Below are 23,605 nucleotides of genomic sequence, written 5' to 3'. Positions count from 1 at the left end.
TAATTAAAGAGGCAGTAGACTGTTGAGTATCTGGAGCATCAGCAATTGTGGGTTTGATTACAGGCTCAAAATGTCCAGAAACAAAAGTTTGTTCTGATAATTGTCAGTCTATACTTGTTCTGAGAAATTAAGGCTATTCCATGCGGGAAATACCTCCAGAATAAAAAGAGGAGTGGGAGGCCCCAATGCACAACTGAGCAAGGGAACAAATAAATTAGTGTCTGGTTTGAGAAAAACTCCTCACAGGTCTGAGGCAGCTTCATTAAATAGTACCCACAAAACACCAGTTTCAATGACTGCAGGATGTTGGCTTTCTAGACAGAGTTGCAAAGAAAAAGCCTTATCTCATTGAATGTACACAGAAAGTGACCAGAGCGTTTGAAATGTGATCAATGTGGTCAATGGATTAATGTTGCTGGTTGAGGAGCCATATGGCCTGGGGGAAACAACTGTTTGTTAGTCTAGAAGTGCGTGACCTGATGCTCTGATAATGTCTAGCAGATCTACAACAGACCAAAGCAGCATCTGTGAAAAGACCAAAGCCTGGGTGGCTGTAGTCTTTTGATGTTCCGTGCCTTTGTAAGGCATTGTTGTAAGGTAAAGGCCTTGCACGGAAGGGAGATTGCAGCTGATGATGCGCTCCTCTGACCTCATCACGCTCTGGAGGGCCTTGTGGTCAGCAGTGGAGCAGCTGCCGTACCAGGCAATAATGCAGCCTGAGAGGATGCTGTCAACGGTGCACCTGTAAAAGTTGGTGAAAGTTTTTGCAGACATGCCAAACGTCTTGAGTCTCCTCAGGCTGTATATGCTCATTCATAGATCTGTTGGGGCGGTATGCAAATTAAAGGAGGTCCAAGGTGTCATGCTATTGAGCTGTTGTGGGAGCAGCTTGACCATATGGTATGTAAGAAGTGCCCATCTAGCCAATCCAACTTGGGAGGTGGAGGTGCTTCAGGAAGCATGTGGTGAAATCTCTTCAGATTACCTAAATAAACTGACACCTAGAATACCAAAGGTCTGCAAGGCTGTAATTGCTGCAAAAGGATGATTCTTTGACAAAAGCAAAGTTTGTAGGACACAATTATTATTTCAATTAAAAATCATTATTTCTTATCTTGTCACTTACTATATTTCCTATTCATTTTGCTATATTTCCGATTCAAACTTATTTCATGTATGTTTTCGAAGTGACCCCAAACCTTTGAACGGTAGTGTTAAAATAAAAGCAATGAAAACCGCAACGAAAACCGCAATAACAGCTGTAGATAGAAAAGCAAGGTTACTTTGTCGGAGCCAGCGGAGTCTCATTCCCTTTAAAGAGATGTCTCTCAACACTGCTGTTTTTAAGAGCGAATGAGAGACAGTTTGTTGGAGCGTGTGTGCGTGTGCGTGCAAAAACATTCCAGTCCATCCAGAGGTCTGGGGGATGAAGATAAAGCCTTTATAGGTGTCAGGTTGGAAGAGTGGGGTCCTATCACTGTTAACACCCCCCCAGATGCACTGCTCCCTCTGGCTTTTTGATGTGCTCAAGGCCTTAAGAGACTGGTGAGCTGGATTCTCTTACAGACTCCACATACCGAAATCAATATTGCGCCACCTCCGTGCCTTTTTATGTCTTCCCAGCTAATGTTTGCGCGCCGGGTTTAGGCACTCCCTGCTATAGCTCTTGCAGACCGTACAGCTCAGATAGGTGGACCCAGCTGTAGGACCAGATGCTATGGTCAATAACAGAGACCTGTTAACATGTAACAGATCTGGTTATTTCTCTGGACCGTGCTGGTCTTAATTCGTCCCGTAGCCGGTTCTCTGTTGCACACAACCACACTCTGAACTTAGTCAAGGCAGGCCCCTGGAGGTGAAGTGAGTCGAGGTGGGTGTTTCTTCACTGTGTTCTTTGCGTGTATGTTTTATTGCTGACTGTGTGTTTGTGTCTATGTTTTACTGTTGCGTTGAGATAGTGGAATATTCCTATTTCTTTGGGACTGTGTGATATCAGTTAGCTGAAAGTTAAAGCAAGACAGTGCCTTTTTGTCTTGATGTAACTGTGAGAACCTCTCTCCCTATATAAGAAAGATATAGAGAGACGGAAAGTAAGGGAAGATATTGGGGGGCAAGAGGGGACGATTTTGACACATCATCAGTAAGCTCTCTCAGAGTTCTTCTTAGATCTTTACTTTATAATGTTCTCATTGTCGCCGCTATGAAATTGGGAAGGGTCTTTTGTATTGGTCTCTTTTAATGTGTGTCACAGACAATGGCCCTCATTCATGAAACGTGCGTATGATAAAATTGGATCTTAAAATGATCGTACAATAATTTCACCGACAGCGGGCATTCATTAATATTATCTTTGTCGTATTCTTGCGATCAAACTCACGTGTGTTCGGAGACCGCGTAAACCAATGTCAAAAAATAAGATCATGCTTGATTCGCAATAAGACCATCATTATCACACAAAACAACAATCGTAACAGCCTCAGTAACAACAACCACAATTATAATAATAGGTCATATAAAATAAGATGACTAGGAACATAATACATTAGGCTACAAACGTACCACAATATCAAATATTGTATTAGTACTGTGGGCTATTATTGTATTATTTCTTTATTTCACTTTGTTCTGCATTTTCTCTCTTCTGTTGTTCATGCGTTTGTAAGGATTGAAATGCCTTTGTGTGTGTAATACGCCAGACTAATGAACTGGCTTTGCCTAAGTCACATGTTTTTTTTTCTGCTCATGCCAAAATATATATAAAAAATTAAATGTGATAGTAGTTGTATTATCTGTTAATTATAATATTATTGGAAAACTACACTATAAGAGAATGTTTCCACTTGTTACACGCAGTACTTTTAAGATAAGCTTCCTGTCCCAGCCGCTGTCTTGGATGGAAGATTTAAAACCGAGAGGTTGATAAGGGATGATCTGGTGCGTTACCAGCTAAGAGACAAATGCAACGTCTCTGCTTTACAAAGTTGCAATGGTCCTCGCCGGGCACAAAAGGAGAGGTTGAGAAGTAGCCTACAGAAATGGGAAGAAATGCATCACTATAACCTGATCCTGAAGACTCAGACTCTGGCAAAACTTGTGTTTCTATAAGTTACTATAGACAGATATTTAGCATAACGTTATTATTTAATTTCAAGTGAATATATTTTTTTTGTTTTTACAGCCAATGTTAAATGCTAGTTAAATGCTGAGCGCTTAAAATGTGATTTGCAAATTGATATGTCATTTTTCCTTTAAATTTGATTGAATCCCAATCAAGTACATTTACTATTTTATTTATACATATACATTTTATTTTATATATATATATATATATATATATATATATAAAACCAATACTCGACATACATAAACACAAAATTGACGGATGTAGTTTGTGACTAAATGAAAAATGATGGTTAGTCCCTCCCAACGTTCAAATCTGAAATATTCTCTGAGAAGGTTTCATGAATGAGGGCCAATGTGCGTAAATGCATCACACACCATATCTCAGACACCACTGACTTGATTGTTCCCACATTATCATAGACATCCAGCATTCACAAACGACAGTGATTGGCCAGATGGTGGTGCTGTAGCATGTGATTGAAAATGTAAACATTGCAATGTCACACCTTTAAGTTTGGCCTTAAGGCATGACATTTTGTACGTCACGTCATAAGAATAATATTAGAATTTAGTGAATGACATTTTAAAACCATTCTAACCCCGATCTGTACAAAACTGATAGCAAGCGTCAATGCAATAATATTGTAGTAAAATTGTAGTAGAATTGCGCCAACAGTTGTTGCCTTCTCACCAAGCTGCTTGCCTATTGTCCTGTAATCTAAAACAAAAATCCAGAAAATCTCATTGAATGATTTTTAAATAATTAATTTGCATTTTATTGCATGACATAAGTATTTGATAACCTACCAACCAGCAAGAATTCCGTCTCTCACAGACCTGTTAGTTTTCCTTTAAGAAGCCCTCCTTTTCTCCACTCATTACCTGTATTAACTGCACCTGTTTGAACTTGTTACCTGTATAAAAGACACCTGTCCACACACTCAATCAAACAGACTCCAACCTCTTCACAATGGCCAAGACGAGAGAGCTGTGTAAGGACATCAGGGATAAAATTGTAGACCTGCACAAGGCTGGGATGGGCTACAGGACAATAGGCAAGCAGCTTGGTGAGAAGGCAACAACTGTTGGCGCAATTCTTAGAAAATGGAAGAAGTTCAAGATGACGGTCTAGGGCTCCATGCAAGATCTCACCTCGTGGGGCATCAATGATCATGAGGAAGGTGAGGGATCAGCCCAGAACTACACAGCAGGACCTGGTCAATGACCTGAAGAGAGCTGGGACCAAAATCCCTGCTGCAGTGTGTGCAAACCTGGTCAAGACCTACAGGAAACGTATGATCTCTTTAATTGCAAACAAAGGTTTCTGTACCAAATATTAAGTTCTGCTTTTCTGATGTATCAAATACTTATGTCATCCAATAAAATGCTAATTAATTACTTAAAAATCATACAATGTGATTTTCTGGATTTTTGTTTTCGATTCCGTCACTCACAGTTGAAGAACACCTATGATAAAAATTACAGACTTCTACATGCTTTGTAAGTGGGAAAACCTGCAAAATCGGCAGTGTATCAAATACTTGTTCTCCCCACTGTAAGTTGCCTGTCGAGACATTACAGCAATGACTTGTGAGCAATTAGGGTAAACGGCCTTGTAAAGGGACAGAATAACAGATTTTTCACTTTGCCGTCTTGGTGATTTGATAACCACCTTTCGGTTACTATTCACATGTTTTAACCACTTGGCTAGCTCTAGCCTGAACATTAAAGATTACACATCCATATGTCCAAGTAGGATATGACTTTCCATGGGGTCTACTTACTTTTTCACATGACAGTATGTAGGACAGTTATATTGCAAGCCATTTCTTTTTAATATATTGTAGAACAAGGTCAGTACCATAAAATTGCCTTGTCCCTCAGGTCAAGAGTTGGAATTTAATAACAAAAATATATATTTAACTCCCCCTTTAAATGTCATAATACAAAAGGAATTGTTATAGTTAGGGTTTATTGGACTACTTACAGAAAGATAAAGGCTGGGTGTTTTGTAAAAGCACTATGTGACAGCTGCTGATGTAAAATTTTATTGATTGATTGATAAGGATCAGCTAAATATTATAAGAAATGTATAGAGAATAGCTGTCCCTCAATTTAATCTCCCTAGTGTTACCATTGATATAAACGCAACATCCTTGACAATTTCTTTCTGGGTTAAAGGTTTATTGAAGGCAGGGATGTTTTTAAATAGATATACGTAAGACATTTAATGATTCATTTGGGAATTTTATGTGAGGACTTGATCTGTATCTGTCACCGGTGTTATACAGTTTATATAAAGCGTAAAGAAAATGTGATTAAATAATTAGATGAAATCACATGATTAAGGGATTTCAATATTGTTACATGATGGGGCTTTCCTTTTGATATAAATTGCTAAATTAAGTTGCAGCTGAAAACCAAAGCATCTACAGACAGTGCAGGGCTGCTTACACACCGCAGAGAAGCTTGATATTTTATTTTAAAACACTGACACTCAGTATCAATTAATGTATGGTAATTGGTTTTATTTTGGGAAATATATTTGAAAGAAAAATCTACTGAAATGAATATGTTGCTTGTATAAGTATTCAACTTTACACAGTCTCCCAGTTTACTCAGATTAAAGAATCTGCCATAATGAGGACACATTTACCAAACCATTGGCCTCCACCTGTGAACCATTTCCTGGATAACAAAAACACTTTTGAAGGATCAATGGTCAGGCTGTAAATCTGAAGGAAAAGGCAGACCAGAGAGTATTCTACAGAAGTTAGAGAATAAGAAGACAAATGCATAGATGCAAAATAATATCCAAGTGTTTGAATATCCCAGCGAGCACAGTTGGATCAATAATCAGGAAGTGGAAGCTGCATCACACCACCCAGGCATTGTCTAGAAAAGGCTGTCCCTCAAAAAATCAGTGCTCAATCAAAACTGAACAGCCCGATGTGCGGTGTAAACTAAACACTACTCATGCCTCAAACTAAAACTGCTCATGCCTCAGACTAAACACTGCTCATGCCTCAAACTAAACACTGCTCATGCCTCAAACTAAAGACTGCTCATGCTACAGACTAAACTCTGCTCATGCCTCAAACTAAACACTGTTCATGCCTCAAACTAAACACTGCTCATCCCACAGACTAAACACTGTTCAAGCCGCAAACTAAACACTGCTCATGCCTCAAACTAAACACTGCTCATGCCTCAAACTAAACACTGCTCATGGCAGACTAAACTCTGCTCATGCCTCAAATTAAACACTGCTCATGCCTCAAATTAAACACTGCTCATGCCTCAAACTAAACACTGCTCATGCCTCAAACTAAACACTTCTCATGCCTCAAACTAAAAACTGCTCATGCCTCAGACGAAAAATCTCTACAGTTCAATATGGTGGTGGCAACATCATACTGGGGGGATTCTTTTCATCAGCAGAACTGGGCATCAGGTTAACATTGAAATGGATGGAGCAACTTAAAGGGAAATACTGCAAGAGAACATGCTACAGCCAACTCTCAGCAGGACAAGGATCCAAAGCACAATGCCAAAGCAACATTAGAGTGGCTCAAAACCAAAGGTAAATGTCCTACAGTGGTCAAAGTCCTGATCTCAATCCCATTGAGAATCTCCGGCACTATTTCAAAGCTGTGGTCCAAAAGCATTGTCCAACAAATGAACAAAGAAATTGCACAAACCTGCCAAGGAAAATGGGTCGAAATCACTCTGTTACTCTGATCAAAGATGATACACACTTACCCAAAAGCTGTTACTGCAGCGAACGTTAGCACTACCCAGTGACTCTCTGGGTCTTGAAGAAATACATAAGCAACATATACAAGTTGAAAAAATATATTTCCAAACATAAAACCAATGTCACCTTACAATAATTGATTTTAAGTGTCAATGTTTTAAAATAAAATATAAAACAGAAGGAAATGTACCATTTGTAATTCAGTAAAATGCAAAACTTGGACAGAGGTCTGAATACTGTTGCGAGGTGCTGTACGGTGGGTTAATGGTTTTCATTGTTAAGGAACTGCATTACTGGTGTTACTCCATGGAATATTGATAATGTGCCATCAGGTTTGCTGAATTTCATTGAATATGATTTTTTGAATTTAACTAAATGTTGTTGCATTCATTGGTAAAGATTGTAAAGATATGATAGTGACATTTTGATTCACTCTTGACTATAAAATTACTATAAAAAACACAAAGGCAGAGACAATACAATGGCATAGAATATTACTTTAAACATACCTGCATCCATCCATCATCTTCCGCTTATCCGGGGCCGGGTCGCGGGGGCAGCAGTCTAAGCAGGGATGCCCAGACTTCCCTCTCCCCAGACACTTCCTCCAGCTCTTCCCAGGCCAGCCGGGAGACACTTTAAACATACCTGCATGAAGTACGTTATTACTAATCTTTTTTTTTTATACTATCATTAACCTTTTGTTTTATGTTGTATGCAAAGATAACAGTCGTATTACAATCTAGAAAGCTTATTATATATACCAGTAGTGACAAACAAGCATTTTATTACAATGTTATAATATAAACATATTAAATATATACTAAACTGTAATTTATATTGATTTATAATGTTAAGGGGTTAACTATGATCTTAATATACATTTTAGTGTAAAAACAAAAATTCAATTTGAAAATCTGCTCTTCAAAAATACATATTTCTTTCTTTTTTTAGAATGACCCAAATATAAAAGAACTAAACTGTGTTTGTGCTCTGGTAGTGGATCTGTGTTCAGGTGACCTTGTATTTGTTTGTGTCAGGGTGTGTGTGTGGTGTATGTGTTTGTGTGTGTGTTGTCTGTGTCAGGGTGTGTGTGTGTGTCCTCTGAGGGCGCTGTCTGGGGTGCTGTGATCCGTTGTGTTGCTCATTGGAGGGAGGCGAGGGGAAATGGCTTTATTAGCCACCAGAGCCCTGCTGCAACCCCTGGTACACCCACTCATGTTTCTTCCACACTCCGCTGGGCAGCTCTGTTTCTGTACCAGCCTCGCAACCCACCTGCTAGTCAGCCCGTATCCACACAACCCAGTTCTCAGAACACACTTCCACATAGCCCAACCTTGCTAGACAGAGGTTTGCCTGCTCTTTCTGTAGAGTTGTGTCAATGAACTGGAAATGATCGGCCATACCGATGACTTACAGACATTTAATTCATTACAAAGTAGCGTAAACTAGAGTCTGAAGTGAAATATGCTCTACAACACAGATTATAGGTAATGGGATGATTGACAGATTAAACTACTTTTAGTAGTTGAAAGAGTAATAAAAAATGTGGTACACATACACAATATTATCATAAAAGGAGTGTGTTTTGGCAGTAAAAAAAGGGTGTGGTATATGGTTAATATACCACAGCTAAAGAGCTGTTCTGAGCATAAAGCAGTGATTGGATACATCCCTAGCTGTGGTGTATTGACCATATACCCCAAACCCTCAGGTGCCAGATTGCTGTTTAAAAACAGTTGGTGATGCAATTAGAACAGTAAGAAGACTTTTCCATTCCTGTGGTATACAGTCTGATACACCACAGTGGTTATTATTTATGACTCATTCAGATTATAATGTGTAGATTCAGGCAATTTGTCACTATGGATTTTTTTGTCAAGAACTATGTTGCTGTCAAAGTTTTCCATTTGAGCATGCTACTATAACATGCGCTGGTGGCGTTAAGCTCCTTCTGGAAGGAGACTGGGAATGTTACTGTGAATGTTGTAGTAGTTAAAGAAAGATGGCTACAGTGTAGTGTTGAGTCCTGAGAGTCCTCACTTCTCGCTTGGGCAGATCTGCACATCACTGTGTGTCTCAGACAAGCTTTGGCGGAGACTCTTCGGAGTTCTCTGCCGAAGATTATGATGGAGGCTCATCTGAGGGAATAGATGGAAAGAATACGGGAGTAGGCGGGAGGAGGGACAGGAAGAAAGCGGCTGTCAGAAGCGCTCCTCTTCTCCCCTCATCTCATCAGAGGCGGCGCCATGCTGTAGCAGGAAACAAAGGGGTGTCTGTCATCCGAACCCTGCAAGCAGGGCTGCTATCTGTCACACTTAAAAACAGCAGATAGACGAAAACAACAACTAGACTCCCCTCCTTCAAAACTCCAGCCCCTTTGATGAAGTGCAAAATCACTGTTGCGCTTCAGAAAAGGCAGTCACGCAAAAAATACAAAGCATCTTCTAGACTGCTAGCTAATCCCTCTTGAGGAAGGTATCTCAGCTCTCTACTCACACATGCAGGCTGGGCCCCCCGCTAGTTGGGGGAACGTGGAGAAATGTCGCCACCCAGTGGCTGTCCTAGGAACTTGTACACAACCTGTGGGACACGTATCTCAATATTGCAAAATAATTTCCTCTCCTCAACTCCCTTCCTTGATCTGCAGTAATTTGATGAAATAACTACAAAAATTCAGGCAAATTCATGGCTGGCATCCAGTGGAAAGTGAAGGCATTCACGATAGAAAATAACAACACACTCCCCAGTTTTCTGTATAACTCGATGGATAATAGTATTATTAAGGAAACGTTGTGTTTTTACCTGCAGTTCGTTTTCTGCCGTGATTGTAAGGAGGGTTTCCACGAGGGGGCGTGCCATGCGAGGTCAGCTCCTGTGTCAGGAGGGGTCCTGCAGGTGAGTGTCTCTCTCTGTCTCTGTCTCTCTCTCTGTCTCTCTCTCTCCCTGCTGCCCCCTACTGTCCACATTACCAGTTCAGAAGAGGGAACACTGACCATTGTAATAGCTTGTTACAGTTGATCATCCAGTTATGCATTTAGTGTGACTGGAGTTCCACAACAGGGCTATGCTAAGCTGACCACCATGTACGCCATCAACCTCCTCCACACAGGGTTACGTAGTAGACGAGGAGGCAGCTCACCAGTCTCGCTGGGAGCAGGCCTCCCAGGAGACAATAAATGAGACCACCCGCCCGTGTCCAAAATGCAAGGTGCCCGTGGAGAAGAGCGGTAAGACGTCCTGTTTCCCCACGCCTCTGTCTCTCGCCGTCTGTTTCCCGATACCATTTCCAATGCGCACGTTATCTTCCATCTCCACGTTCTTTCCCGTAATGCCCTTTCGTTTTCCGTCTCCTCGGGCCGCCGTTCGCGGCGGGAGTGATACCCTGTAATGGATTTCAAATGTCACCCGTTTGTACGTCGTCCTTTTTCCCCAACCCTCCCTTATCGCCCTCGGCCCACGGTGTTTCCGCTCTGCGTTCCCAGGAGGCTGTATGCACATGGTGTGTCCCCGGGCCCAGTGTCAGTCCGAATGGTGTTGGATCTGTGGTGTGGAATGGAACAGGGAGTGCATGGGGAACCACTGGTTCGGCTGACTCCGACACCTCACGAAGGCGTTCTACCACTCAGGTGTCCCTACCGAAGGATTTTCATGCAATCAACTAGGTGTTTGAAGACACAGTACATCTGCGACCTGACCTATCACCAGCTCTCGAGCAGTGAACTCATTTTGCTTTAGTTACATCATTTTGTTGACACAAGATTATCATCTTACTGCCCAATATAATGGAAAATGTAATTTACTTGCACAATGGTGTCTCTGTGTTTGTTGTACAATAAAAGCTTGTTATCCCAATATAATTATTTGTGACTTTATATGGTATTTATAACATCCTTTATCCAAATCGATTTATCTATTACGTATCTATACTATCTATTACAGTCATGTGCATACAATCCGGGGCCCCCTGAAAAGGTATATGCCTGGGCCCCCTCACTTACAGACAACATTGTCATTATTATGATATGTGGGCCCCCTGTGATTCATACCGACATTTCCCCCGCGTTAGCTACGGCTCTGTGTGCTGACATGTTATGTTTGTGTGGCATAGGTAATCAAACACACTATCTTGGCATTTGACGTGCTGTTAGTCTATTTGTTTTTGGCAGTTTAGTAGTCTTTCTATACCTGCTTTGTTGCACAAGAAAGGACTTTAGTTCTTGAACACTCCACCCGTTTTCGTACGGCATAAATGTTGCGTCTGTCAATCCGGTCGCAATGGCAACCACATCATGTCGATCAAGCAGTGTTCTGAGCTGTGGCTGTGAGTGGCCGAGTCTCAGTGTTGTCATTAATAGGAAGCCTTTACTGAGATATAAATAGGTCTGAAAAGAAATGCTTCATAAAGGTAGGAAACCAACTGTTTGTTGAAAAGGAGAGCATTTGTCTTTCAGTTCTACACTGAGTGATTATATATATATCCTTAACAAGCACAGCTGATAACCAGCAATAAACATGTCCACAACCTCAGTCCTAACAGCTCAAACAAACTCCAGGGCTGTTTAACATTACAAGATAAGACCGTTGCTTTGTTAGTGTCATTGCCTGTCAACTTTATGACATACAGGCTGTTGTGTAACAAGCCCATGGGGTCAGAATGTACCACATTGTTGAGGCACAGTACTACAGGTAGGGATCGCCGCTCGCAACAAACAGATGGAATGAGAAACAGTGAGCGGGCCCACAGAAGACTTTCCTTTTACCTGATATCTACCAAACAACAATCCACTCCTCATCTTTCTGGATGACAAGGCTTTAGCAGGTTCAGAATTTACCGGAATCTGCCAACTCCCTGTGTTTTGAGTGAAAGCCTTTGTTTGGAAGTAGCCGCTACACTGACTGGCCGGTCACAGTGATATTGGAGCTGTGCAGCTAGTTGTTCACAGAGTGGCCTTTAGGCCTGGGACACAGCAGGATGAAGAGACTGAACCCAGGTAGTGCCTCTGGCCACCACCACCGTGCCATGGAAATGGAGCTAAATGATGTGCTGGTAAACAAGGTGAGGGGAAAATTCCGCTTTGTTGAATAAGTCAGCCTTTCAATGTTGTAATTTGTTGAATAAGTCAGCCTTTCAATGTTGTAATTTGTTGATGTCTTTTTTTTTTTTTTTCAAGTCATCTGAAGCCCTCCTCTCAATACATTTTCAGTCATTGTTACTCGGCTCAGAAACGCTTTGTGGTGTTTTACTACATAGGTTGTAGTTGGAGGTGGTATTTCAGGATTGGCCATTTTCAATACGCCCTGTGATGCATTTCAGTGTACTGTATGGTGATATATGTGTGTCACGATGGTCTGTTCTGCAGCCAGTAGTTGAATCTCAGATCTCCAAGACGTCAGTGTCCAGCGCTGTGAGGGCCGCTGCCCAGTGGGCAAACTACACCGGCTGCCGCTGGAAGCGAGCCTGCCGACAGTACGTTAGGAGAAAACACACAGGTACCATTACAGATTACACCCCAAACTCAAATGCACTGATAAGACTTTAAACACTCAGCGCTCTTTGAACGCACACTAAACACCCCCATCTTCCAGAATAACTGAAGATTCAGATAACCTCTGGCATCTCCTGGGCATCACTATTAGGTCGACGTCCTGTGCTAAACGCGGACTGACGGGCCTTTCTGACGTTTACTTCAAGAAGGTTCTCTTTCACAGTTAAAGTAAAATAACATGTTTTAGGATCACCTTGTTTAAAGGTGAGTTCTTTGAGACCATGTACAAAGGCTTGGCCTGGGATGAGGACGTTGTAGACGGAAGACAAAAAAGCGTTAACCTCAATAAAAGACTGCTGGACCATTTCAGAGACCTGGCTGCTAGCGACCAGGACACGGATGAGGTGAGGCCCGGAAAGGTATTCTTCTGTGAAGTTGTTCATTTTAGCTCTGGTATACATTTAGATCAAGGTTAGAGATGGTCTGACTGAAGTCTGGTGATGATTTTCTTATTTGATTTAACAATTGAATTAGGAACAGTCTTATTTACAATGGCCAACCGGCAAAAATGTAAGTATGACTCACAGACTTACTCACCCGGTTCTAGGTGGACCTTCAGTACCTTAACGACGTGATCGCAGACGGAGCCGACCCAAACTCGACAGACCGTTACGGACAAACCGTTTTGCATGAGGTGAGACTGAGTCCTTTGCCGCCATGGCTGTTCATGGAGAAGGCCGGGTGCTCAACGCGTCTCCCGTGTGCTGGTTGTAGATCTCGAGGGCATGGAGCGTGGATGTGATGCGCTTCTTCCTGGAGAGGGGGGCGGACATCCGGCGCCCAGACTGCTACGGGGTCACACCTCTGCATGTCGCCGCGGCTCTGGACTATGAGGAGATGATCCGCTTCCTACTGAAAAGGAAAGGTCAGAGGTTAAACGTGGCTGTGTCAAATGTCTGTCTGTCCGACAAAACATGGGTGAAACAGGCGTGTGCGCGTCACAGGTCTGATGTGAAGGTTCTTACTACGTATCATTACTGTAGCTCCCATCCTGTCCTTTCAGCTGACATCGATGCTAAGACCAACCTGGACAGACAGACTCCATTGCACTACGCTGCTAAGAATGACGCCGTGGGGGCTGTCAGGCTCCTGCTGCAGAACGGGGCAGACATCTCAGCGCAGGACTACAAAAAGAGAACGCCTCTCCAACTGGCGGCCAACCTCGGTACTGCCCAACATGCCTCTCAGTGCCCTGTCGGTATTGCCCATTCGATAGTGTGCTTAGAAAGGAATAAAACCTGACTTTATCAGGACACGCGTGTTCAACATGACCTTAGAAATGCTCTTGTTTTTCTGGTGCCCTTGCGTGTATTCAGACCGGAGCGAGGCTGCACGGACGCTAATGGAACTGGGGGCAGACGCTGGGGTGAAGGATTCTGATGGTCAACTCTGCATCACCGCCATGATTGATAAGATGACGTCAGTGGTAAATGGGGGACGGTGTATCACCGGACAACTTCCGAATAAATTAACAGACTTGAGGACTATCAAGGAATTTATGGATATTTTAGCAGACGACATCTTATGTAGTCTTTTTGGGTTCTTTCGATTACCACAGGTTTCTGGAATGATCTCTCTCTGCGTGGCTTTATCATATCAAACATATATGCAAAATACATAGTATATAAGAAAATATGAAATATGAAACAAAATTCCTAGCTGTTTACCATGTTGATTTGTTCATGTATTGGCGTTAAACTGGTAGCAGCTGTAAAAAAAAAAAAAAAAACAGACAGAGTTTTAGAATATAAAAATAATGCAACTGTTAAACAGAATTATGGCAGTTTTAATGTAAAGTTATGTAGTTTGATTTGCAATCGTAGTGGTATAATAGGGTCTGTGTGGTCACAGAACCAGTGGAGTACATGGACTAATTATTGTTATCAGTTTGGCCTGACAATGTGTTTTAGCGGCTTCTCTATTTGGTCACCCTATAGCATTATTCAGCTCTCTTTGGCCTTGTCAGGCTCATTTGGCTCTGAACCAGTTCCATGTGACTGACCGGATGACAAGGCAACAGTTCTACTACCTCCACCTGCTGGAGCCAGAGCCACCCTGCAAGCACAGCGCACCGGGAACGTGCCCACGAGGTAACCAGCCAAAACAGTCTGGAATTAAACGCTCTCTCCACGATACAACTGTCCAAAATGCGTATGGTGAATGTGGTCCGAACCTTTCTGATCCGTGACATTGCTCTCTTTTTTGGATTCCAGAGAATTGCGCCAGTGAACCTACTTCACCGGTATGTCACCCTTTCATTACATCAACAAGGTTGTTAACTACTGATGTTGTGCTTTGTGATATTACCACGTGTGCTTTTCTCTGAGAATGTTCTGTCAATTGCTCCAGTTGGAGTTCATAGTTCACCAGGGGAAGCTGGATCTTATCATGCATCCCGTGGTTCTGAAGCTCATCACTGTCAAGTGGAAACTATACGGCAGGTCAGTTCATCAGTGAGGGAGACTTTCAGATTCATGTGCTGTATAGTCAATAAAATATAGCAAAGGCTCTAATAATTCACAGAGGTTGACACATACCTAAAGTCTGTACCTTTAATATTAATGCTGAATGCTGGCTTAGTGTTCCACTGAATGGTAGCTGTGTGTCTTCGTAGGATGGGGGCTTGGATACTCCTTCTCCTCAACTTCCTGTTTATCGTCTCTTGGACGACCGTGGCAATCTCCGTGTCCGTCATCCGAAATGAAGAGCCTTATGTTTTTCCTGAGGTGAGAAAGTGACAGAGGAACACTTCCATTAAATATGGTGTTTTAAGAACCACATCTGAGACTCCACGTGGATCCACCATGAAAGTATGTCCATGTACAGGTCCCAAGGTCTGTTGTACAGGTACAGTATATACTATAGAGGCTTGGACGTGTGACTGCACACGAGTCACTAGGAATGTCGTTGTGGACCCTGTGTATCAGTTGCTGTTGTGTTTGGAACAGCTACTAAATGAGATGTTACACAGTGAGCGTATGGTCCTGCAGGACTGGTGGCGTGTTTTCGGGGTGGTGGTGGCCCTGGGCTTGACTGTGGTCGAGGTGGGCCGCGAGGTGGCGGAGATGATCGGCTCCAGGACCAAGCTGAGGAGCTGGCAGAGGTGGTATGAACGGCGCATCAACGACGACCTGCGTTGCACTCACCCCATGTGGCCTGAGGTACTTTGTAGCGTCCCTCCTCAGCTAGCGGCCTCTCGCACACACAAGTCTTACTGAGGTTACTAAGCCTGATCTGGGAATACGCAGTTAACCAAATGAAATACAATTAAAATCTGAGGGAAAGTCCTGAGCTCAAAACATTCTATTGGCAGCTTTTTATGTAGGGCTACAGGTTGAGTTTTAGTCCACACTGAAATTTGATTGTGTGGCATGACATTCTTTACATTTTGTCTTCCTGCTGCAAAGGAGAAACATTTCTTGGAAGAGCAAATCAAGTTAATCCGTCGCATGAAGGGAAACTACTTGCAAGACCCCTGGTAAACACATTTGTTTTGTACTGTACTTGATAAATCTCATACGGATATGATTTAGCTCTGGCCTAATTGGCAGGCGCATGATGCTATCTAATTTGGCTGTGCCGCAGGAACATCTTTGATTGGCTCGTGTACATTCTGCTTATGGCAGTGTTCGGGATCCATGTGGCGGACATCTTCTTGCTGTCAGGCACACTGCGAGACTACAGCCTGCGCCTCTTCGCTGTGGTCATCATCTTCCTTTGGCTCCGACTAATGAAACATGTTCGAGCCTTCAGGTAACCAGACTGACCACCGCAGAATAGACTTATCCTTTGTACATTATTTGTTTACTTGTGTCCTCGAAGAAGTGCAAAGCATTTATTTTATAATCTACCTATAGAATCTGGTGATAAAGAATAACTCATGTTTAATTCCTGTTACCGCTGATTACTTTTCACTGGTCGGTGGACTGTTCAATGGCTCATTGGAACAATTTGCTGAATAAAAAAAACCGAAAAACACTGAACACCTGCACAGGATGCTAAATATTCACGAAGCGATGCAAATTATTTACGGGGCAACTAGGGGAATAATAGCGACACCTGGCCAGTTTATCTATTGGTCCACCTGGAAATCTCAGGTTCCATGACAACAAAACATGAATGGGGTACCACAGGCCACCCCCCCGTTGCCCTGACAACAAGGCAACCGGAGATGATAGGCCACTGTATAATCACAATACCCCTCCATTATCCAAAATAAGATACATTTTTGAAACAGCATGTTTGGATATATACAACTCTGGGAAAAAATGTAACAGTTGTAAGTTCACCTGTTTTGATAAGGGCCAGCATATTTTGCTTCTTATTCTTTAAAAAAAATATACAGCTCTGGAAAAAATTAAGAGACCACTGCTGGCCCTTATCAAAACAGGTGAATTTACAACCATTACACCTGGTCAGACTAACATTTACAGTCTCCGCAGGGTCATGGGTCCATTCATTGTCATGCTGGGTAACATCGTCGGAGATGTCCTACGCTTCCTTTTTCTGTATGCTGAGATCTTTATCCCTTATGCATGTGCCTTCTGGATTATATTTGGAGGTACGTTGAGCAAACAAAGACGAGGTCGGGCATGTTTCATAAAACAGACACTGTAGCCATGTTAATATGATAAAAATACACATTTCCACTAGTCATTGTGACCGGTCCCCCCCCAGGGCAGGCCTCCATACCCAGCATGCGGACAGTGCCCCAGCTGCTCTACAGCCTGTACCGCATCACCCTGGTTGATGAGTATGAGTTCAATGCCATGGTGGAGGTGGACTCCATCATGGCCCACTTCCTCTGCGGCACCTTCCTGGCTTTGTCCTCCATTCTGTGTGTCAACTTGATGATCGCCCTCCTCTCAGACACCTTCCAAAGGTACGGCCCGTCAAAATAATATCTGGGATTTGAAACATAAAGCTTACACACATACTTTTTATGGTCAAAAGCTGCATATTGCTCAAGTATCAGTGTTCATCTCACCGACAGACAAATCCTTCATCGTGAACCCCTCACTCTTGGCAGCGGTGTACACGATTGTGTTTGTCTCCTATCAGGGTGTATGACAATGCATTGGCCAATGCTGTGATGCAGCAAGCGTCCATTATCCTGCAGGTGGAGGAATCCATGCCCCGCCTCTGCCGTTTCTATGATGACCAGCACATACACCGCTTTTGTGCCCCGCTCGGTGAGTTCTACGATGATGACATCAGAACGGATCCCAAGCGGCACGCAGAGATGAAGATGATCACCACTCAGATCAAGGTGACAACAAGGGTCTGTGTGGGTGATTAGGGTGAGGAAGAGTGCTTGTTTCTCTTACACTGGTGTTTTTCTCTCTTTTTGTTCCGACACTTTAGGAGACCCTGGACGAGTTCCTGGAGATCCAAAAAGAAGTGAATCCCTCAGAACAAGTTGGACCTGATGATTCTGACAGAGGTTCAGGGTAGGCCAAGCACTGCCTCCATTTTACCTGATCTTAAATGTATTATTTTGGGCTCTGTCAAGATCCATCTTTTCTGGTCTCCCCAAGGGGAAGGCACTCTTCATCTCATGTTCAGGGGGAAAATCTGAAGACTCTGCAGAGGCTCCAGATGGACCAGAGCCAGGACCTTAGTAACCTGAGGGCAGACATAAAGAACCTCCAAGCTCTTATTCACCAACTGATCCAGTCCCAGACCAGCTCATGTCAGTATAACAGTACATTGACCTCACAGAGTAATGTCTGTGCTGGGCCTATACAATAAGATACCAGAGAACTTATCTTGTGGAGTCCGACTGGGTCAAAGGTTAAACAAAGATTAAAGTATATTCAGAGGCAGTCCAATTATGAGAACCAATTGAGAACCAAATCCAGAGTCTTTACGCATAATTTGTCGTGGCATCATCCAAATAGGCCTACCATAGAAATATAATATATGGACTTTCCTTTGTTTTGTTTTTGATCCAGTTAGTAGTTAGACAACACTACTTCTACGAGGCCTATTATAATGTGGAAAAGTATAGCTATGTTTGTTTGAGTATCTCATGTTCGTCCAGAGCTAAGATTGTGGACCCTGTACAGGTGTGGGCTGTGATGTGAATGGAGCAGAAAGCACTGGGTCAGAGACCATCAAAGCACCAACATTCAGGTGAGGTATCACTGGTTTAGCACATCTTATCTTTTTAATGCAAATATTTGACAAAAAATAATAATACTAATTTTAGGGAATAAGATGTTTATGTATTCACATCCAGGATTAAGGAAGCTCAATTAATAAAATGTCCAAGTGCCAATGCCAACTAACAGCAACTAGAAATCTACAGGAACAGCTAGCATGCTAATTGTTCCCAAATCCATCAGTCAATGCATCAAATGTTTATGGTGGCCAATAAAAAACTGACTTTTCACCAAAAATAAAATACTGTTGTAATATTCCAAATGAATATTACTGTCATCCAATACTTTCATTTTCAGTTTCAAAATTATACAAAATTACAAAACAGAGTGGCTGTAAATCTGACCTTCTCTGGATCTTTAGTCTGCTTCTTCAACAAGCTGTGAATTTAGGAATATAGTATTTTGGGGTCTGTTGCGGTTGGAAAACAATAGCATGATCATCCCCTGAGGTAGTCAAGCAGGTGCCTCCATAATTTAGTTGGGTTGCTGACTCAACCTAGCCTATAGCTATTGTCTAAGATCAATATCTGATTTGTTTGCCTAACAATGATACATGTACATTGTTTGAAAAACACACACTTTTATAAGCCTCATTAACAACAGCTTCAATAAGCTCTGTATGGTGAACAAGAATCATGCTCTAGGCATCACTGAATCAAATGAACAAAATTAGTCTACTTTTTTTTCTTTACTGAAAAGTTTTATCTGCAAAAAAAGCTGAACTTCCATCACTACTCGGCTGGATTTTTCAGTTATTGACTAAATTCCACACACCTCGTCAAAAATGGGGATCTCCAGGACTTGTTGACCCCTGGTCTATGCCCTTATCCTTTAAAATCCAGGTTAAATTATGATTAATTCATAATGTTAAGATGTATTCTTTCATGCAATGTAACACTTTATTGGACAGGAATGTTTGGAAAGAACTCCTTGAACTGCCACCTTAACGTGGTGGAGGGGTTTGAGTACCCGAGTGACCCTAGGAGCTATGTTGTCTGGGGCTATATGCCCCTGGTAGGGTCTCCCAAGGCAAACAGGTCCTAGGCGATGGGTCAGACTAAGAGCGGTTCAAAAACCCCCTAATGAAGAAGAAAATTGTGTGTCCTGTGACGTCGCCCGGCATGGCGCAGCCGGGGCCCCACCCTGGAGCCAGGCCCGGGGTTGGGGCTCGTTCGCGAGCGCCTGGTGGCCGGGCCTTTCCCCATGGGGCCCGGCCGGGCCAAGCCCGAACGAGCGACATGGGGCCGCCCTCCCGTGGGCTCACCACCCACAGGAGGGACCATAAGGGGCCGGTGCAGAGAGGATCGGGCGGCAGTCGAAGGCGGGGGCCTAGACAACCCGATCCCCGGACACGGAAACTAGCTCTAGGGACGTGGAATGTCACCTCGCTGGCGGGGAAGGAGCCTGAGATGGTGCGTGAGGTTGAGAGGTTCCGACTAGAGGTAGTCGGGATCACCTCTACGCACGGCTTGGGCTCTGGAACCACACTCCTTGAGAGAGGATGGACTCTTCACCACTCTGGAGTTGCCCATGGTGAGAGGCGGCGGGCTGGTGTGGGTTTGCTTATAGCTCCCCAGCTCTGCCGCCATGTGTTGGAGTTTACCCCGGTGAACGAGAGGGTCGTTTCCCTGCGCCTACGGGTCGGGGATAGGTCTCTCACTGTTGTTTGTGCCTACGGGCCGAACGGCAGTGCAGAGTACCCGACCTTCTTGGAGTCTCTGGGAGGGGTGCTGGAAAGTGCTCCGACTGGGGACTCTATCGTTCTACTGGGGGACTTCAACGCCCACGTGGGCAACGACAGTGACACCTGGAGGGGCGTGATTGGGAGGAACGGCCCCCCTGATCTGAACCCGAGCGGTGTTCAGTTATTGGACTTTTGTGCTAGTCACAGTTTGTCCATAACGAACACCATGTTCAAGCATAAGGGTGTCCATCAGTGCACGTGGCACCAGGACACCCTAGGCCGCAGGTCGATGATCGACTTTGTTGTCGTTTCATCTGACCTGCGGCCATATGTCTTGGACACTCGGGTGAAGAGAGGGGCGGAGCTGTCAACTGATCACCACCTGGTTGTGAGTTGGATCCGATGGCGGGGGAGGAAGCTGGACAGACTCGGCAGGCCCAAGCGTACTGTAAGGGTCTGCTGGGAACGTCTGGCCGAGTCTCCTGTCAGAGAGATCTTTAACTCCCACCTCCGGCAGAGCTTTGACTGGATCCCGAGGGAGGTTGGAGATATTGAGTCCGAGTGGACCATGTTCTCCACCGCCATTGTTGAAGCGGCCGCTCGGAGCTGTGGCCGTAAGGTCAATCGATTTACCGGTCAATCTACGTTCCTACTCTCACCTATGGTCATGAGCTTTGGGTCATGACCGAAAGGACAAGATCCCGGATACAGGCGGCCGAAATGAGCTTTCTCCGCAGGGTGGCTGGGCGATCCCTTAGAGATAGGGTGAGAAGCTCGGTCACCCGGGAGGAGCTCAGAGTAGAGCCGCTGCTCCTCCACATCGAGAGGGGTCAGCTGAGGTGGCTTGGGCATCTGTTTCGGATGCCTCCGGAACGCCTTCCTGGGAAGGTGTTCCGGTCCCGTCCCACCGGGAAGAGACCCCGGGGAAGACCTAGGACACGCTGGAGGGACTATGTCTCCCGGCTGGCCTGGGAACGCCTCGGTGTCCCCCCGGAAGAGCTGGAGGAAGTGTCTGGGGAGAGGGAAGTCTGGGCATCCCTGCTTAGACTGCTGCCCCCGCGACCCGGCCCCGGATAAGCGGAAGAAGATGATGATGATGATGATGATGATGATGTTTGGAAAGATAGAGGAGAGTTTGGCTCAACCAGATTTAAACACACTGTATTTTACATTACATGAAAACTAGTTAGCTATGTAGACTGCTACACCACTGTAGGCCACAGACTGATTTAAAATGTAATTCTAACCAAATATATGGCTTCGGCTAGCCCATCACCTTCTGTAGAATGGTGACAAGAAGTGACACCCCCCCCAAAAATGAATACAGACCTTGAGAACATACAAGGCTTCTGGCTACTTTTAGTCCCTAACACTAAAACTTAATGACATGAGAACTAAGAGCCATTGTTGTTCTAAACTGAAACTAAACAGAAAGGTTTATATCATGTAGGCCTATAACAACTATCTGGGAAAAGTGTAATTGCATGGTGCACTCAGCAGATGGCCACAGGATGTCTGAGAAGTATAGGGGCATGCCTACTTTGACCTGTTCATTAGTTGTAACTCATGAGTGCTCTCATCTCCAGTCCTCCAGGTCCTCAACTCGCAGATTCGTCGACACTGAAGATTTTACCCAAAGAGACCACATCTGTTACAGATGAAGGACCCGAAAAAAGCAATAGCAAAGCATTATAACATTAGTTTTGTGGTATATTATGACATTAACATGCATTTACTTGCTTATTTAATCCAAGCCTATTTATTTGACTCAGTTGTCCCAGGGCGCCGTATAGTCTTATGCTTATATTTCTATATATGGTTTTGATTTTGGGATAATCAAGAGACACCCAGTTATAATTTAACTGATCTGATTATGATGCGAGCTGGCTTTCAATGTGAATACGCGATGGTCTACTCATGTCTGGTAGTCGAGTCTGTATAGATCCTTAACATTATTGTTGTACAGTGTAAATAAAATATATTGCACAAGCCGTCTTGCCCTGACATGATTTGGAGTGTCACTGCCATCCTCAACAACTTAATCATCCTCAACAAATTTCTCAACGCCTTTTGAACGACTCATTAACCAGTGTCATAACTCCAATGCACTTTTAGAAAGACGCATCCCTAAAAATGTTACGGTGACTCGCGTTGTGCCACCGCTGTCGATGATCCAAAACAGCCTCTCATTTTCCATTAGTCAGCATAAAAGTTTCCTCACTTCTACTAGCTCGCATAACGACCCGGCTGATATCCGTTTCGTTCCACACAGGACAGTGGATAGGATAGGACTGGGCTGTTGCTAGCAAGGAGAGGTAGCTAGTAGTGAAGATGGCGGCGGCGGAATCTGATCGTGAAGTACCGTCTGCTCTGTGTACCGAATTCCTGAATTTCTCTGCCAAGGACACCGCTTCGGTAGGCGACAGTTGTCACATATATGTATATTTGTTGTGTTTTTTCTAATCAAAGCGAGTAGAGTTCACCAATTTCACCGACTGTATTTATTTCTCTATTTTTTGTCTTGACTATTTTTTCTTCGATGTGATGGTGGCCTTACAGTACAGTTGCTAGCTAGCTAACGTTACCGTACTGGTACTTGGCTAGTAATGCTAGATACTTAGCTAGCCTTTGAGAAAAATGTCATTATGTCAAATTGCAATGCATACTGTAGATGTAAGATGAATTGGTTTGACAATGTCATTTCCACGATCACTAATTCGCTATCAGTTGTTTTACTAATATCTGGTCAGTTGGTGGGAAGTGTTGCTGCTGGCCATCACTGACTAACGTTAGCATACTGTCTTGTACGTTCATTTGCTCGCAGCACAGTCTCTGGATCTAGCAACAGCAGTTAAGTCAAAGCTAACAACAGCTATCTAGCTGTGAAGCTAGCCAGCTAAGCTACCGTGACAACGTTGACAAAACACGTAATATGGGTTGTTATGAGGGGTCCTTATGTGTGAAGTCCGCCCTGTATCTCTGTTGGAAACATTAGGATGTAGCAAGTTATCTGAATAGTAAAAAAACGACTATAGTACAGTATATCATGGGGCGATGCCAGGTTGAGGAAAAGCTGGAAATTAGCAAACATTAACGTCATTAGCTAACTACGCTAACGCTATTTGCACAAACCTCGTAGTACAGTACCTAACGTTGGCTTTCTAGTTACTAATTACCCCGCTTATGTATTAGTCACATTATATGTAGCTAATTGTAAAACATATGTTTCCAATACAAATGAACAATGTAGGTTGATACAACACTTGTTGAATGCAAATAATACTTATTTACTCTGAATATTCTTTTAACGTTTATCAATATTACATAT

The 23,605-nt window shown here is 43.5% G+C and overlaps 3 protein-coding genes across 13 annotated transcripts in view; all 3 read left to right on the top strand.

The window, feature by feature from the left end:
• Positions 1–10,735, top strand: part of prkn (parkin RBR E3 ubiquitin protein ligase) — an 89,656-nt gene extending 78,921 nt beyond the window's left edge. For 5 of the 6 annotated variants that reach the window (XM_034292603.1, XM_020047448.3, XM_010896200.4 and 2 more), the window contains 2 exons: positions 9,692–9,778; positions 9,993–10,386. In XM_034292603.1, coding sequence (XP_034148494.1) covers positions 9,692–9,778; positions 9,993–10,271 — 366 coding nt within the window. In that variant the 3' untranslated portion in view covers positions 10,272–10,386. Of the gene's footprint in view, positions 1–9,691; positions 9,779–9,992 lie in introns of all 6 variants that reach the window. The other variant, XM_020047449.3, reaches the window with a different exon arrangement.
• Positions 10,736–10,843: 108 nt separating this feature from the next.
• Positions 10,844–22,261, top strand: LOC105025526 (transient receptor potential cation channel subfamily V member 6). 4 transcript variants are annotated; one of them, XM_010896260.3, is made up of 21 exons: positions 10,844–11,939; positions 12,244–12,373; positions 12,634–12,773; positions 12,977–13,063; positions 13,144–13,294; positions 13,433–13,594; positions 13,746–13,855; positions 14,396–14,519; positions 14,643–14,671; positions 14,779–14,870; positions 15,044–15,155; positions 15,420–15,590; positions 15,837–15,907; positions 16,015–16,182; positions 16,872–16,990; positions 17,107–17,311; positions 17,491–17,698; positions 17,794–17,879; positions 17,967–18,121; positions 18,498–18,564; positions 21,864–22,261. In XM_010896260.3, the coding sequence occupies exons 1-21, from the start codon at positions 11,856–11,858 to the stop codon at positions 21,970–21,972; spliced, it is 2,580 nt and encodes an 859-aa protein (XP_010894562.1). In that variant the 5' UTR covers positions 10,844–11,855; the 3' UTR covers positions 21,973–22,261. The 4 variants fall into 4 exon arrangements, with proteins under 4 accessions (XP_010894562.1, XP_019903004.1, XP_019903006.1 ...); XM_020047445.2 differs by having other exon boundaries at positions 12,634–12,788; XM_020047446.2 differs by lacking the exon at positions 10,844–11,939 and having other exon boundaries at positions 12,302–12,373; positions 12,617–12,788.
• Positions 22,262–22,426: 165 nt separating this feature from the next.
• Positions 22,427–23,605, top strand: part of ubr2 (ubiquitin protein ligase E3 component n-recognin 2) — a 36,012-nt gene continuing 34,833 nt past the window's right edge. For 2 of the 3 annotated variants that reach the window (XM_010896199.5, XM_010896198.5), the window contains exon 1: positions 22,428–22,692. In XM_010896199.5, coding sequence (XP_010894501.1) covers positions 22,609–22,692 — 84 coding nt within the window. In that variant the 5' untranslated portion in view covers positions 22,428–22,608. Of the gene's footprint in view, positions 22,693–23,605 lie in introns of all 3 variants that reach the window. The other variant, XM_020047547.3, reaches the window with a different exon arrangement.

This window comes from Esox lucius, chromosome 6 (genome assembly GCF_011004845.1).
Source record: "Esox lucius isolate fEsoLuc1 chromosome 6, fEsoLuc1.pri, whole genome shotgun sequence".
NCBI lineage: Eukaryota > Metazoa > Chordata > Actinopteri > Esociformes > Esocidae > Esox > Esox lucius.
This window is presented reverse-complemented; position numbering and strand designations above follow the sequence as displayed.